Source organism: Lepisosteus oculatus, chromosome 20 (genome assembly GCF_040954835.1).
Source record: "Lepisosteus oculatus isolate fLepOcu1 chromosome 20, fLepOcu1.hap2, whole genome shotgun sequence".
In the NCBI taxonomy this organism is placed as follows: domain Eukaryota; kingdom Metazoa; phylum Chordata; class Actinopteri; order Semionotiformes; family Lepisosteidae; genus Lepisosteus; species Lepisosteus oculatus.
The window spans coordinates 12,397,161-12,411,944 of NC_090715.1; the positions used below are offsets into that span (position 1 = coordinate 12,397,161).

At 43.3% G+C, this 14,784-nt stretch overlaps 1 protein-coding gene across 2 annotated transcripts in view; it reads left to right on the top strand.

Moving 5' to 3' along the window:
• Window positions 1-14,784, top strand: part of wwp2 (WW domain containing E3 ubiquitin protein ligase 2) — a 117,649-nt gene that overhangs the window by 85,500 nt on the left and 17,365 nt on the right. For both annotated transcript variants that reach the window (XM_069181384.1, XM_069181385.1), the window contains 4 exons: window positions 3,549-3,627; window positions 6,549-6,620; window positions 6,984-7,072; window positions 14,593-14,752. In XM_069181384.1, coding sequence (XP_069037485.1) covers window positions 3,549-3,627; window positions 6,549-6,620; window positions 6,984-7,072; window positions 14,593-14,752 — 400 coding nt within the window. The remainder of the gene's footprint in view (window positions 1-3,548; window positions 3,628-6,548; window positions 6,621-6,983; window positions 7,073-14,592; window positions 14,753-14,784) is intronic.

Below are 14,784 nucleotides of genomic sequence, written 5' to 3' on the forward strand. Positions count from 1 at the left end.
ATAGGACATTTCTGTTGGTTTTGTTTGTTTTTTTTAGGCAGGAGCAGGAGGGTCAGAGAGTGGGATCCTAGGTGCCTTAACTCCATTTTGAGGCTTGTTTTGTGTCCGGCAAATCCTTAATTAGCTAAATGATCTTTAGGAACAAGTCATAGGTTTATTCCATGCTGAGAAAAAGAAGAAGGAGAACACAACGTTTTGGCCGTGGAGCCTTCTTCAGGTGTGGACCTGAAGAAGGCTCCACGGCCGAAACGTTGTGTTCTCCTTCTTCTTTTTCTCAGCAAGGAATAAACCTATGACTTGTTCCTTTTGTAGCCTGCGCATGCTGACGCAGCTCCCCACCTAAATGATCTTTAGTTCAGCCTGGATGGGTTGAAGTCCTGAAATGGAAAGTAATGGTACCAGACGGCTGCCTACTCTCTGTCTAGGTCACACAGTACTCTCTTCTATGACCTCGCCTTTTGCTTGCATGTGCTTTGACGAAGCAAGACCTTTTTTTTCCCCAGTTTTGTCCAGTGGTTCAGGTCTAGCAAAGAACCATATGTCAAGCAGCTCAGAAACTCATGGATGTACAGAAAGAGACCCCCTCACACATTTGAACAGCTCAGTTTAATCTGAGTTGAACCAAATCAGAATAAAGATTTCACTGTCATGGTGGTAGTGTCCTTGAGGTACAAATGTGGATTATTTAGATGTAAGCGCAGTCTCTTCTGCAGTATTAAGATAATTGTAATTTTATATATATCATCTAGGTCATTAGAAAGTTACCTGGCCTGTTCAGGCAGGCTGTATTATGAAAGGATATGCGAAGACATTTCCACGAGGGCACTGCACTCCAGAAGGCAGCAGTGTTGTTGATATCCACCAGAGGATCCATGCAGGCCACCCGTGACACAAAAGGAGGTCCCACTGAGCCGACCTGCCTCTGGTTTGCACACGTGAAAGCTTTGCCTATTGTCGCATTTCTGAGACCTGCTGTACCCACTTTTCACAGCGCACTTGTTTGAATTGGCCAGCTAAGCTCAATAAGTATGCTCCTTATCATCTGATGCCTTTATCCATATCGGCTGCATTTACACAGCATGGCATTTTTTCTGGAGCAATTTGAATTAAGTACCTTGCTCAAGGGTACAACAGCAGGATCCCCAGCCTTCCAGTTCAGAGCCCTGCACACTCCTCTACACCAGCCTACACATGAAGGTATACACACATGAGATAAAATAAGATCACTTTATTGGCCATACATGATTTCTTGTGTTAGGAATTTGTCTTATCCCATATCCAGAGCATATCCCAGCTTGCTCTCCATGAGGCACACAGACAAGGCGAGAAGCTGGGGGTCATAGCGCAGGGTCAGCCATTTATATGGCTCCCCTGGAGCAGTTGGGGTTAAGGGCCTTGCTCAAGGTCCCAATGGAGTAAGATTCCTCTGCAGGCTGCTTGATATGAACCGGCAACCTTCCAGCCACAGGCGCAGATACTAAGCCACAGAACCACCGCTCCGCCCTACATATATACAGCACACTGCAGTGCTGACGGAGCCACTGCAGCCAGTGCAGCCGTGATATTACGGCCTAAAGTAGACGTGGCTGTCCGACAGTGACAGTCACTGTTCTGGTTTATTGATCAGTTGACTGGGGGTATTCATTTTAACAAGGTATATTTCTGACCATGTAAAAAAAACCAATAAAAACGTTTTCTGCCGGTTTTATACACATTTCAGATCCCTAAGAAAATGGCTTAATCAGCACTGCAAGCACAGGCATATTCACTGGTTCATTTCCCTGTGGAAGTGAAGAGTTGGCAAGCTGGAACAAAGACCAATGCACGTCTGTATCTATATATTAAGGAAAGTTTTATGTTCCCTTGGAGAAGGGGTAGTGTGTCAAATCAAATGGTTTTGCATTTGGGGAAAGATGTAAAACATACGCAGGCAAAAAAAGAAGAAAATCCTTATTTGTTGTAATTGGAGCGCTGCTTTAATGATTCAGGCATTTTGACCAAGACAGGGAGATCGTAGCCAAGGGGAGTTTCGCCAGATGACTGCTGGCCTCGCTCCCGCCCATGTGCAGAGCTGACTGGGCATATCTCTCAAGAGCAGGGCTGGCTGCCCCGGGCCACAGCCATTTCGCCATTGTGGTAATGGGACCACAGGACGAAACAAATGGCCCAAGTCCAAGCTGCAGCTTTTCTGGACAGGGTGGGATGTGAAGAGAGAGCAGCTGTTCGGCACGAGGATCATGATGTGAAACTCGGTGCAACACCTCGCTGTACTCCTGCGACCTTCAGCCAGTGATATTTCTAGAGTTCCTATGTGGGAGCAGAGATCCTCTGTTGGAGGTGAAGTGCTGTCTACCAGGAGGCTCCTGGTTCAAATCCTAGATTAGCCATTGAGTTCCTGTGCAAGCAGTCTAGTGTGGAACTAGTGTGGCTTCCATTATGGGTGATGCAGCAACAGCTGGTTGTATATTTGCTTGAAAATTGCTTTGGATAAAAGCTTCTGCTAAATGACTACTTAATAATTATAGCAGTACTACAGAATAACCTGTAAAACCTTATGATTCAAAGCTGGGGCTGGACAGCAGCAGGTAGTATATAGGGTTTGATTTTTATAAGACGTTTCTGGTCCTTTTAATAAGGTACTAAAGTGAAAGTGTTCACCTCCCCCTGGTGGTTTTGTGATACACCTGTCATAGTTTCATGCATTGGAAGCTGTGGTCTTATACACTGTTAACAGTGTTTTCACTTCATTACCAACCTACCTTTGATCCTTTGTGGAAATATAAGAATCAGAAGGCAGGGCATTCCCACAGAAATGCTCATCTATATAGGACTTAACTGTAAGTTTACTTTTCTGATCCAGTCCAGTGCCAATGCAGCCAGTTAACGATTCCGTCAGTTGCTACTCCTTTCAAATCATACTTGAACAGGATTAAGTGAGTCATAAAGACTTTAGGTTTGATTCAGAGACTGGAACAGATAATGAACATGTGTGGGATTTTCAGTGTTATTCTTGGGAAATTCAAATTCCTATTGACTCTGGAGCTCTGGAAGGGAGCTGTTACAGCAGTCTTTAAAAATGTATCTGGTAGGAAGCAGACAGTTTAGCTCAAGAGCTCAGTTCAACTGTAAAGACACAGCTATAGGCAATTCAGTGCATTTAGTTAAATATCTTTGCCTGAACTGGAGCTTGTCTCACTTTTGCAATAGGCAAGTAAATTTATTGTGACAGTTTGATCAGTGTTTATTGTGGGGCACATCAGTGTTGAACGGTGCCAATGGGTAAAACAGTCATGATGTTCATTCTGCTCCAAGATATTGGTTTTCAGAGCTGCTCTGAAAATCCAGGCCCGTGAAAAATGTTCTCCAGTAGAGCACATCCTACCTAACTGCAGTTATGTGGCTCGTGAAGTTTTGAGTGGAACATCAAAATACGGTTGACCCAGACCTGTCATGTGGAGAAAGGGCGGGACAGTTTTGCTGGAGCTGTTCATCATGTGGCCTCGCAATTCCTGATGGCTTCTCTTTGTCCGTTTCTCTTTCTTTTACAGTTCGAAGCAAGGAGGGTCTCCTGGAGCATACGACCGGAGCTTCAGATGGAAATATCACCAGTTCCGCTTCCTCTGTCATGTGAGTATTAGGAATTCACCCAGGAGCACCACCAGCAAAGGTCAATCCATTAACAGGATCTTGTCAGTCAACCCTGGATTAGTGCCGATTTGTGTGATTTCTGTGTAATGGCAACTTCTTATTCATTGCTTTAATATATAAAAGCGGCATGTTTGGTGGGTTATGGTACACACTGGCTTTCTCTCGTTGAAATGGATTAAGCTTTTCTTCAAAATAGCTGACTGAACAAGGCTGAGTACTTTCTCACGGCTTTTCTTAATTCCACTTACAATTGGCTAATTTGTCTTTGTTTCTGATCCATTAGCTAAAAGTGTGTAGATGCGACGTCTTTGAATGTAATACACCAACTTCATGGATCATTAACAGAAATGTGGTACTAATGGCTTTTAAGCACATGAAAGTTTTTACCTTTTTTCTAGGTTGAATGGGATTGAAGGTTTTTATTTCTTAAATGACACCAGCGTAAATGACTTAAACAAGTGATGATCACGTTGTTAGCCAGGCTGGCGAAATAACATCAACAGTAAAAATAATAACTTGGATTTGTGTAGATCCTTTCATCTTCAAAGGTCCCATAAAGTGGGAGGGAATTAATTTAATCCGCCGCTGAATAGTACGGCTTTCTGGGATGGCACGCAGCAGCTGTACTGTGCGATCTTTAAAAATCACGCCAGTTTCCATTTTCGTTTTTTTCTGAGCTGATCAGCATCTGCAAAAATGTAGTTTCTGCGCTCTGCAGTCTTGAGGAGCTCAGAAATCTGCTAGTGTGTGTTTGAAGATTCTTGACACAGCAGAAGGCTAGAAGAGGTTGCAGCAGCACCTCCAGCCTGCCCCTCCTTCCTTGGATTTTGTGTAATTGTAATGTTACAGCGCTGATTGTGGGAGGAGCTTTCAGGAAGTGGGCGGAGGAACGTGGTTTTCTGTGCACCTTCTTTGACAGTCTGTTGGCCTGCAAGGAGGCACAGTACCTTCTCATTCCGCCCCTGGCATTCACTGTGTCTGCTAGGCATGAGAGCCTAGCTCCTGTAGTCTTTTAGGGCCTGACTTGAGCAAGGTCTCGGAGCCGAGAAGGGCAGTGTCTAAAGGCTTCCAGCCACTCTTATATCTAGGACAAGCTTCAGCAACCCTTGATCTGATGAAGACGGATGTCTGCTGAGCAGATGTGCTGCCTATTCCCTTTCTTGTCTTAACAAAATACCCTTGCCATAGTTTTAGAACAAAAAATATCTGTTTTCAACTTTTGGCAGGCTGTTTAATTTTCCCTGCTACTGAGGACTTGATCTGTAAAAAATAGGAATGCACGCATCTCTAAAAAATAAACCTTCAATGTCTAATGAAGAATTTTTTCGTTACTCTCACCAAAAAGCATATAGTGTATTTACTTTTACTACAACCCAAACAATTGGAACCCCATAAAAGTTTCCTTCTTCCTGTCTCCCACTACATCATCTGTATTAACGTAAATCGAATTCTACCCTGATATCCAACATGTCTTTCCAAAAAGAGTCCTGATCCAAATTTAGCCTGTTTTACTGTCTGTACTTCAAACAGGGTGAAGACGGGCTTTAAAATCTCAGCTGTTTGAGCCATTTAGGGTTTGAGAAGCTGCAGGCTCTTGTACATAAAACCAACACATGGTGCTTGGATGTTTGCTTGCATTAATGAAGCTCTCCTGCTTCATCAGGTCACTATACTGCACAGGACAAGGAGTGGGGAGCAGTAGTTAGAGTTCTAGACTCATAGATGTAATGTTATAGGTTCAAATCTCAGGGTTCAAAGATGTACCCTTTTAGCAAGGTACCGAAATTGGTCCAGTGAAATACTTTACTGTATAAACAGGTGCAAGCTTAAATCTCTTTGAGTAAAAAAAAAATATTCAGTAATATATTGAAGGTTTTTCTCAACCCTGGAGTGAAATTAACTCTTCTACAGAGTAATAGAGATCTGCACTGACACCTCTTGCATGTATTGGTCCCCAGTTATGGGACCAGCAAAAACCAGTCCCCGAGTGGGTAATCATAGTTTCCGACAGGCAGATGTGTGAACACGAATCCAGCTTTTATTGAGCACGATCCTTTGACACGGGAGAGTTTCTGGATGTTGTTCTTGCGTTCAAACATATTGAAAAGTTTTTATGGTTTCTTGGGAATTGCAGAAGGGAGGTTCAGCAGCCTTGGCACCTCTATATTGTTCCATTGCAAGTCTTTCTTTCAGTTAATCTGTTGTCATTGAAATAGCCTTCAGCTGTGGGATCTGTTAAGGGGCAGTGGAACAGAATGAATACACCATTGTATTCTCGTCTTGGCAGTGCAGTGTGTTTCATACCCCAGCTGTATTTTAGAAGAGCGATGCAATGTATTTGTATTTTTTAAAAGGGACAGTGCTGACATATTTTGGGTGTGGATTGTGCGGGAATATACACAAAGGAGATTTGTGTGTTAATTGTCTGTACTGGATATATAGGGAATGGATCCTGTTGACAGACATAGAGAGAGTGTTCTTTTAAACACGTATTTATGATCTTGAGAACTTAATCTGATGCTATGAAGTTCGCCGCAGCAGAAACTGGCATACAGTATGAGCTATTCCTTTATGGGTCTTAGTGTCATCTTGTAATTTTAGACAGCCAGAAAAATTCCACTTGAAGAGGTGTCAAAACAGCTGGGAAATCCATTCTACTTTCTGTTGTTGAAACCATAAAAACACAGACCTTTTAAAGAGTGCTTAGAATACCCTGTGAAGTTATATGGAAGAGGCTTCTTTGGCAGTTTATTGAACTCCTGGAAGATATGTTGTAGATTCTTTTTTTTAGCATGTAGATAAACTACTTCTTTTTTTATCCAGCTGGCAGCTGGGTAGTGTATTTGGAAGGTCGGCAAACGTTTAAGGCAGATGTCTGTGCTCTTGTCTTGTCTTTCCAGTCCAATGCCTTGCCCAGCCATGTGAAAATCAGTGTCTCCCGGCAGACCCTGTTTGAAGACTCCTTCCAGCAGGTGAGCTTAAATGAAACCAACATGGACATGTGGTGGAACCAAAATCACCGTGATCACCACTTATTTTCTTCTTATGCCTTCCAGCAACTTCCTCGGGCACAAGTCTGTTTGGCTTGGCACTGTGACCCACACTGTGATCGTGCTTTCAGCGTTATCAGTAACCTGCAGGCCTCAAGCCTCAGAAAGAGGCACAACGAGCCTGAATGTTAGTGGTGATACAGGCTGATTAACAATTAGTGGTTATTGAAAGGTCGGAACACAGTTTTTATGGCCCAGTGGGGATGTCTCTAGGTTAACCTAAGATTTAAGGGCAGTCTTTATTCTTTGATTTCAAGACCTTTAACCCATCTTTCCTGCTTACAGATCATGAACATGAAGCCATATGACTTGCGCCGGAGATTATATATCATAATGCGTGGAGAAGAAGGGCTGGACTATGGAGGTATTGCTAGGTAGGTGTTCCCTGGTCGACAGGACATACTACATGTGTTGTGTGTACAAGACGATAAATCACCTTCCTGCAAACTAACTGGGGTTGTCCAAGCTTTTTGCTCCTTGTCAGGTCCTCTGTGACATTATTTGCAGATGTTTAAAGGTGTGAACCTACCAAGAGACATGAGGGCACAGTAAACAGAGCAGATAGTAAAGCTCAAATAACTGGCAGAGCTATTCATTGCCACATGATCTACAGCTGTTTACTTAACAGAGTTGTTTTCATTGCCCAGCATCCCAGTTAATTGTTGGATTTCCACCAGGGTCACTTGAAAGGCATCTTCTCATACACAGTGTGTCCTTGAGACCTGCTGTCTGTCTCACAGCTGCTGGAGAAATAACTGCAGAAACCTCTCTCTCCAGGAGAGTGTTTTGAGAAGGGCTTTTCTTCAGCAGCTGCGTGTGATGTCAGGCCTTAAGGGCACACTGCCTCACCGAACCAAGCTGAAAGCTTGAGAGAGATGGAGGTGGAATTTTAAGGACTAGCCAATCTTTGTCACGCACAATGAAAAAGAACAGTAACATGTTAGTTAAACAGCTACCATGTGGTAATGCGTGGGTTTTCAGAAACCACCTGCTTGCTCCTTAATCATTGGGTATTATTCATTAAAAGGTGATGGAGTTTTGTGCTGGAGCAAACAGCTTTGATTGTATTTCTGCAAGTATGTTGTATTACAGTATTTGTTTCTATCCGTTTTCTGACAAATCTGTCGGATCCCCCCTCCAAAGTCAACAACAGTTCCTTCAATCTGTATGTAATGCCTGTTGTGTGAGATTACTAAAACTATTGGAGACTGATGCTTGAACCTAGCTGTTCAGTAAACTCCTAACTCCAGCAGTAAATCCAGCATTGTAAATCACTTGTAATCACAACAGCACAGATGCTGCTTGTTGGAAGCACCGGTTTTGTGAATAGGCTTTGCTACTGAGGTTAAGGTGTTAATTTTGTTTTTATTACAGCAGGAAATGGCTCCTACAAGCTTTTTTTTTTGTGCCCGTGCCAACATTTCAGTCTTTGCACGCCTCACAGGTCCAATATCTTCCCTCAGGGGGGAAAAAAAAGTAGAATCAAATATTATAGCATGCATTTCAGTACGTGTCCTTGTCAGATGCGTCTTTTAGGTTCCAGTTGGGAAGGAATTTGAAATGTGGACCCCTGTCTGGAGTCCGGAGTATTACAGTCGGCCCATGGCTTCTCTCTCTCTGGGGGGCGATAGCAGTGGAGTTTGCAACTCCCCGGATGATTCCTGCTGAGCCAGAGTCAGCCAGCGCTGACGCAAAGCCAGGCACTCTGGGGGCTTGTTCTTCTCCGAGCAGCCCAGACTTGTGAATGCCTTCCAGTGCCACTACTGTTTTGCAGAATTGATACAGGATGCTTAAATACGTTATTTTTTTTCTATAGATTTCTTTAGTGCTAAACTAGTTTCTATGAGAAAGTTCCATCCTATATAGTATTCATTGTATTCCAGTTACTGCCACAAAATGTTAATATTGATTGAGAGACACCCCTCTCCAAAGTGTCTTAAAGATGCACAAAGACCCATGAGCAAGGCATTAGGCATCTGTAAGCTGTTAAGCTGCAGAAAAGTACACTAATTCAAAAATGCTGTAAAATAGCAGTATATTGTACAGCATGCAAGAGGTTAAGAAAGCTTTGAAGACTACAGTACATATAAATTTACAACATCAGCTTCTTTTACAATTTATTTAGGTAGGGCAAAGTGAACAGTGGACAACATCACTAATTGGAAGCACAAGCAATTGGATGAAATTTGTCAGAAAACGAATTTGATTTAAAAAAAATGAAAAAAAACTTAAGCAAACAGTTTGCCAAGGAACAGTTGTTGAGTTTCTCTTTGTTTTGCAGTGGTGTCAGGTCTTTAGTCCCCCCCTTGTATGTACAATGTATTAGATGTAGCTGTAGCACTCCTCTCCTGTGGCTGTGGGGGGTCGAGCCTGTGTTTTGGGGATCCCATGTGTGTATCACTCCCTGGTGTGACCACAGCAGCCGGACATCTCCGTCTCATCCTTCATCCCTCCTCCTCCTCCACCTGGTCCCTTGTGTCTGTGTGTGTCTTGTCCTTCTCCGGTGTCTTGCCAGTGGTTTTACCCTATGGTAGGTTACGTCATGCTGTTCTACCACAGGGTAGAACCACGGACAGGATGCCTGGGGATCTCTCTGCATCTCCCTGGGAGCGGCGCCTTGTCCCCCTGTAGCCTGCTTCAGTGGTGTTGGGTTCCTGGGGCTGAATCTGATGGTTTGTCCCTCCTTTAATGTCACAGGCCATTGGCACCTGTTGTTCCCACTGCTGTTGGAATTTGCTGATTCGCAGGTGCAGTAGTTGGCAAATTTATCAGAACACCCCTGTGATTTGGTAGCTTTGAGTTGAGGCCAGTGGACAATGCCCTAGAAAACACTGAAGCTTAGCTCACGATTTCTGGCCAATAGCTTCAATATTCCACATGCACGTCCCCCACAACTGTTGTGGCTTTTCACAAGACAGATGCAGAGGTACGACAGTGCTGTCCACTGGTGTGAAGAAGGCAGTTCTACCATCAGACAGTAATTTTAGAATACTTTCAAGTAAAACAGGGGACTGCATCAAATTGAGAAGCAATAAAATACTGTACCGTTTTTTCTCTGGTTGTAAATCATGGAGTGTTCTTATCAATTTGCATACTACTGTAGAAGTGTTTGTCATGTATTTGTAACTTCAGCTGAACCTTGGCTTGCCTGTAATACTGTGATTACGCCATGTAAGCAACTGAACTGATCAATCAATCACTTCAGCTGCTCTGCCTTCACCTCGCTTAGTCTTCCTTATTGAATTCGACACCACTGGGTAAACATTTTTGATCGGGTCCCTACTGTGAAATTTTGTTAAATGACAATATACGGTTCTAAATATGCATACAAAAGGCATATGTCAGTTTAAATAAAAATGCTTTGAGGTAAATGTCAATTCAACTGACAGTACTCCTTTCTTTGCAATTGTGCCACAGTGCTTGCAAGGGGAGGAAATGAGGGCAGAGCAGCTGAGCAGGTTGGGAAATACCCTATGCCGTGATGCTGTGCACAAAATCAACTGGCGCAGAGGTTAAGATACAGAAATGAATTGCAGCTGCAGTCAGATCGAGAAAGGCCGAGTCTGGCTGACTTCAGATGAGAGCAGTCCATTAATCCAAGAGGCGAAATTAGAGGGTGCAGCTGGGTGGAGCTGGCAGATTGCCTCCATTCTGTAATTCTGGGCGTGAGGCTAGTCGTGCAAGGGTGGCGACTCAGAGCATCGTCTGCTCTTGAAGAGTCTCGGCTCCCAGAGAAGTCTCCAAATATAGACAAGCTTTGCGCCCCTCCTCGTGTTTCTTACTAGGTAAAAGGAGCATGACTTAAAAATAATATTTTTCTTAGGGAAAAAATTGAACTCTCCAAATCCCCAAAATAAGAATATACATTACTTTAAATTACAGCTGTCAGTTTATTTTATGTTTTAAAAAACTAGACAAACTTAAGTTATGCAATCAAGAGGATGCCTATCAACCCTTCTAGATCTTCTGGCAGATTAATGATCCAAAAATGCTGCCATCCCGGTGAAGGGTCAGTATAGCAAGTCTGTAATGAGTAAGTGAGGAAGTGTGGGGAGAGAAGACTGGGGCCAGGAAGAGGCTTAAAATCTGGAACTTGTGGTAAAAGGATTGCAGTATATAAAGAAAACATTTTCACTTTGATTGCAAATACATCTTCGGATTTTATCAGGCAGGAAGACATGAAAGCTGTCTGGTTAAATACAATGACAGAATGCCCAGAGAGGCATGTAACTATTGTCAATTGAGGTCTGGCCATCAGCGGTTATGATGAATTGGCCTGTCAGTGTAGAGTCAGGGACCACAGCCCTGGAGCTCAGCAGGCAGGAAGTAGCGAATGGAATGCACTATGCCATCGAGAGAGCCAGGCACCTGACAGGATGCTGCCATCCTACAGGAAAACAATGGCAAGTTTTTTGCAGCCATTACAGGCTAAAGAGAGAGACGTGGGCAGGGTGTTTAGAGAAGGTGAGTTTTCCTAATTGTGTGGAGCCTGTTCAGAAATCGCACTGGTATCCCCTGTCAAGCACGCACAGCAAAACCATCACAGTGCTCAGTGCGCTGCGCGTTAGGGCTTTCATCATTGTTTCCCGTGGAAAAAAGATATGCAAAAAAGTCTTAATCACAGGTTAAGCTCTGTGGTCAAGGGTTCGATCCTGGGTCCTGTCAGTCCTGGGTCCTGAACTGAGATGAGGATTCCAGAGATGGTGGCACACAATTGGCTGAGCATTGCCGAGGGTAAGATGGGATAACTAGGAAACCAGATGGTGCTACCTGCAGGCTGTTGTACAGATAGTACCGGTTGTGCATTTCTCAAGTTACTGAAGATAACCTGAAATGGATCTAACTGCAGCACAACAGAGTGTTTTCTTGCTGTGGTAGCAGGGTGTCGTATCTGCCTAGTAGGGCAGCCTGTAATAAATAGCTTTCCAGTTTTAATGCTGCCTTAAATTACAAAAAGAGAAATAGAAAAACAGAAAAGCGGCAAAGTGTATAAACGTATAAAATACTGTGCACGGCACCCTTCCCCACCCTCAGCAGGTGCAATGTTGAAAGAGGGTGGGGGCGCCTGTGTAAAAAAAAATGTGCCATAACTATAAAGTTTATTTGCAGACAAAATTGCAAGGTTGGCAGTCTTGTGTGGAAGCATCGTAAATCTGTGCAATATGTGAAACGACTCCCAGTCTCCTCTGCCAGCAAAAGCACACCCACTCTGCCAGCCCTGCCTGATCCTCTCATTCCCCTGGTGCCTTGATGTTTGTTTGTACCTCTACCATTTGCCCTTTCGTTACAGTGTACACCTTTGTTGATGCTGTGGATGAAATTGTTGGCATTACTGCATGCTCTGACTGTCACTAGAGATTACGTGCTACAGTATGATCCTTGAGCAGAAAAAACAGAGCCAGTCAATAATAAATGTACTGTATTGTCAAAACCTGAGTACCTGAATTCAAGAACCCCTGCAGTGATGTTTGTCTTTGTTGTTCAAGTACTGTACTTGTCTTCAGTGTGGTATTCTTCCCTGATTCCCATGTCTGATGTTTTTACTGTTTTACTTTTTTGTTTGTTTTCCTCACATCTTATCGATGCCGGGCCTGGGTCTGATTTGCAATGGGCCGCTGAGCATCTGAAAGTGGTAGAGAGGAAACCTGCTGGGCACACTGCGGTTTGCCAGCATGGATGATGCTCCAAGGAGCTCTGACTATGACTGGAGTTAACTGTGGAAGTCAGAATACAAACATTGTGAACTCTCAGACCCTCAGTTCAGCCCACTGAACAGATAATCTTAAATGTCTAACCGCAAACCACCGAAATCCGAGTGGCGGGGATCTGTGTTCTCATGTTAACAGCCAATCTTTTATCTCTTGGCTCCAGAGCTGGTTTTGCACTGCTTCACTGGAGGAATGCTTCAGTGGGCAGGCGCTGACGCAGTGCAGAAGAGCTGCCAGCTTTTGGCATGTGTGCTTTCCTCTCTTCCTGCCTCGAAAGCTGTTACCAGTAATGTTAAGCCAGCTCCTAACTGAATCTTAAACCACCACATTTTAACTAAGATACTGTATCTGATGAAGGCGTTTTTCTTTATATTGTTTGTATTTGTATAGCTATTTTTATACTTTCATGTTCAAGATATCCGAACTTTCTAGTCTCCATGTGCAAGGTATTAAACCTCAAGGATCCATTTATAATGCTTGTATATATGTGATCAGTTTAAATATTTCTGACAACTGTGCAATTAAGCATTAGTAAGGATTAGTTCCGTCCAGGATATTTACATTCTATCAGTATGCTTTTAATGAATTACAGGCTAAAAGGAAATGGAATTTGCAGCCCGTAATCAGAAGCATTGCCGGATTTTCTTTGTGGATACATGCTTATTGTTAAATGAACAAATTAATACAAAGCATTAGGAGAGTAACTCTAGGGAGGATTAATTACGTTTTTGGTGCTGAGCAATGAATGTGGTACACAGTCACGGTTCACAGAGGTTCACGGTCAATCTCCTAGTTAATGGATTTGTTTCATTGGAATAGGAGATACCCGAAGGCAGGTATAGTAATTTCATTCTAAATAGACTTTGAAACCTGGTAACCTTGAATAAGAGGAAGTAATTCAGAAAAAGATCCAAGTCCTACTGTTTAATGCGTTCTGTAGTTTAGCTTGTCCGTGAGCACTTTCTGCTAAATACAGCCCATTAAAGTTTTAAACAATCTAGTCTGCAAGCTGATGTTTTCATTACAATAAAATCTTGCACTGTTTAAAACCTGAATCCAGCTCTGTAGTGGGTAATAATCCCTCCTGGGTGCTATCAGATATTAGTGGAATTTTACATTCTTTTAAAAGTCTTTGAAATGCTGCTTTTAAAACACTGGGCTCCTCTCCCAGACTCTTTTACCATTCTTGAATAAAGATTGTTGATTTCTTTTATGTATCCTTGATGTCATTCCCATGGCATAGAAACATATTATTAGTCGGAGAAAGATTTTCATAATCATATTGGACAGGATCTGCTCCAGATTTTGAATTACTACTGTACATGTGCACTCATTGTCCAAAGAAATAGGAACCTCTGAGTAACACGCTTGATTAGGCTGGCGGCAACTACACGGGGTTCGGACGTGTTCCCAGCCCAATGCCATCGCTTTCTAGCAGCATGATATTCCACTGAGGTTGTGATGGGGGTCGAACTGTCCCTCTCTCTCCGCTGGATCCCAGGAGTTTAGGACCTTCTTCCTACCAGGGAAGGTGATGGAAGCCTGTCTCAAGCTCTTCGTGCCAGTCGTGCATTGCCTGTCAATACTCGAGAGAGTCTTTTTGTTTGATTAGGTGAACCCTAATATTGTGGCCAGAAAGCACATATTTTCTCTTTCAAACAAGACATCAAGTGGTATTTTATGGGGCCGCCAGCATTTAAGCCTTTTGAAGGCAGTGCTGCAACTTCCGTTGTTGATTTTACCATGAAAAATATCCTTACCATATCTGTGACTTATATAAAGACAAAATGTTTGTTAGTGGTTTCTTTAAGTCTCTCCCCTAGATCTTATCTGTAAGACTACAAAAAAACATCTCATGGCTGGAAAAGTGACCTCAAAGAGCCTAGTTTTAAGAGAGCAAGTCCCATGTAGTTTATATTCCTTGAGGCATTTCTAGGTTACTTGATGGAAAACTCATGTGTTCCCATTTGTAGGAAAACTGAGCAGCATCCAAACCAGTGTGCTCCCCAAATAAAAGCTTTAATGAAGGCAAATGCAGACCCAGTGTATTCTTGGGGTTTCATCCCATTCTCTCTTGTGGTCTTGATGTTAGATTGTGGGGTGATGGCATGAACAGTCTGTTTTGCAGCGATTCCCTTGCCTATGCTTGTGTTAAATGTAATGACTTCCTGCTCTCTTCCTTGCAGAGAGTGGTTTTTCCTGCTGTCCCATGAGGTGCTGAACCCCATGTATTGTCTGTTCGAGTATGCGGGCAAAAACAACTACTGCCTGCAGATCAACCCTGCCTCCTCCATCAACCCCGACCACCTCACCTACTTCCGGTTCATCGGCCGTTTCATCGCAATGGTAGGGGACACCGGCAGCTGCTGACCACCTCC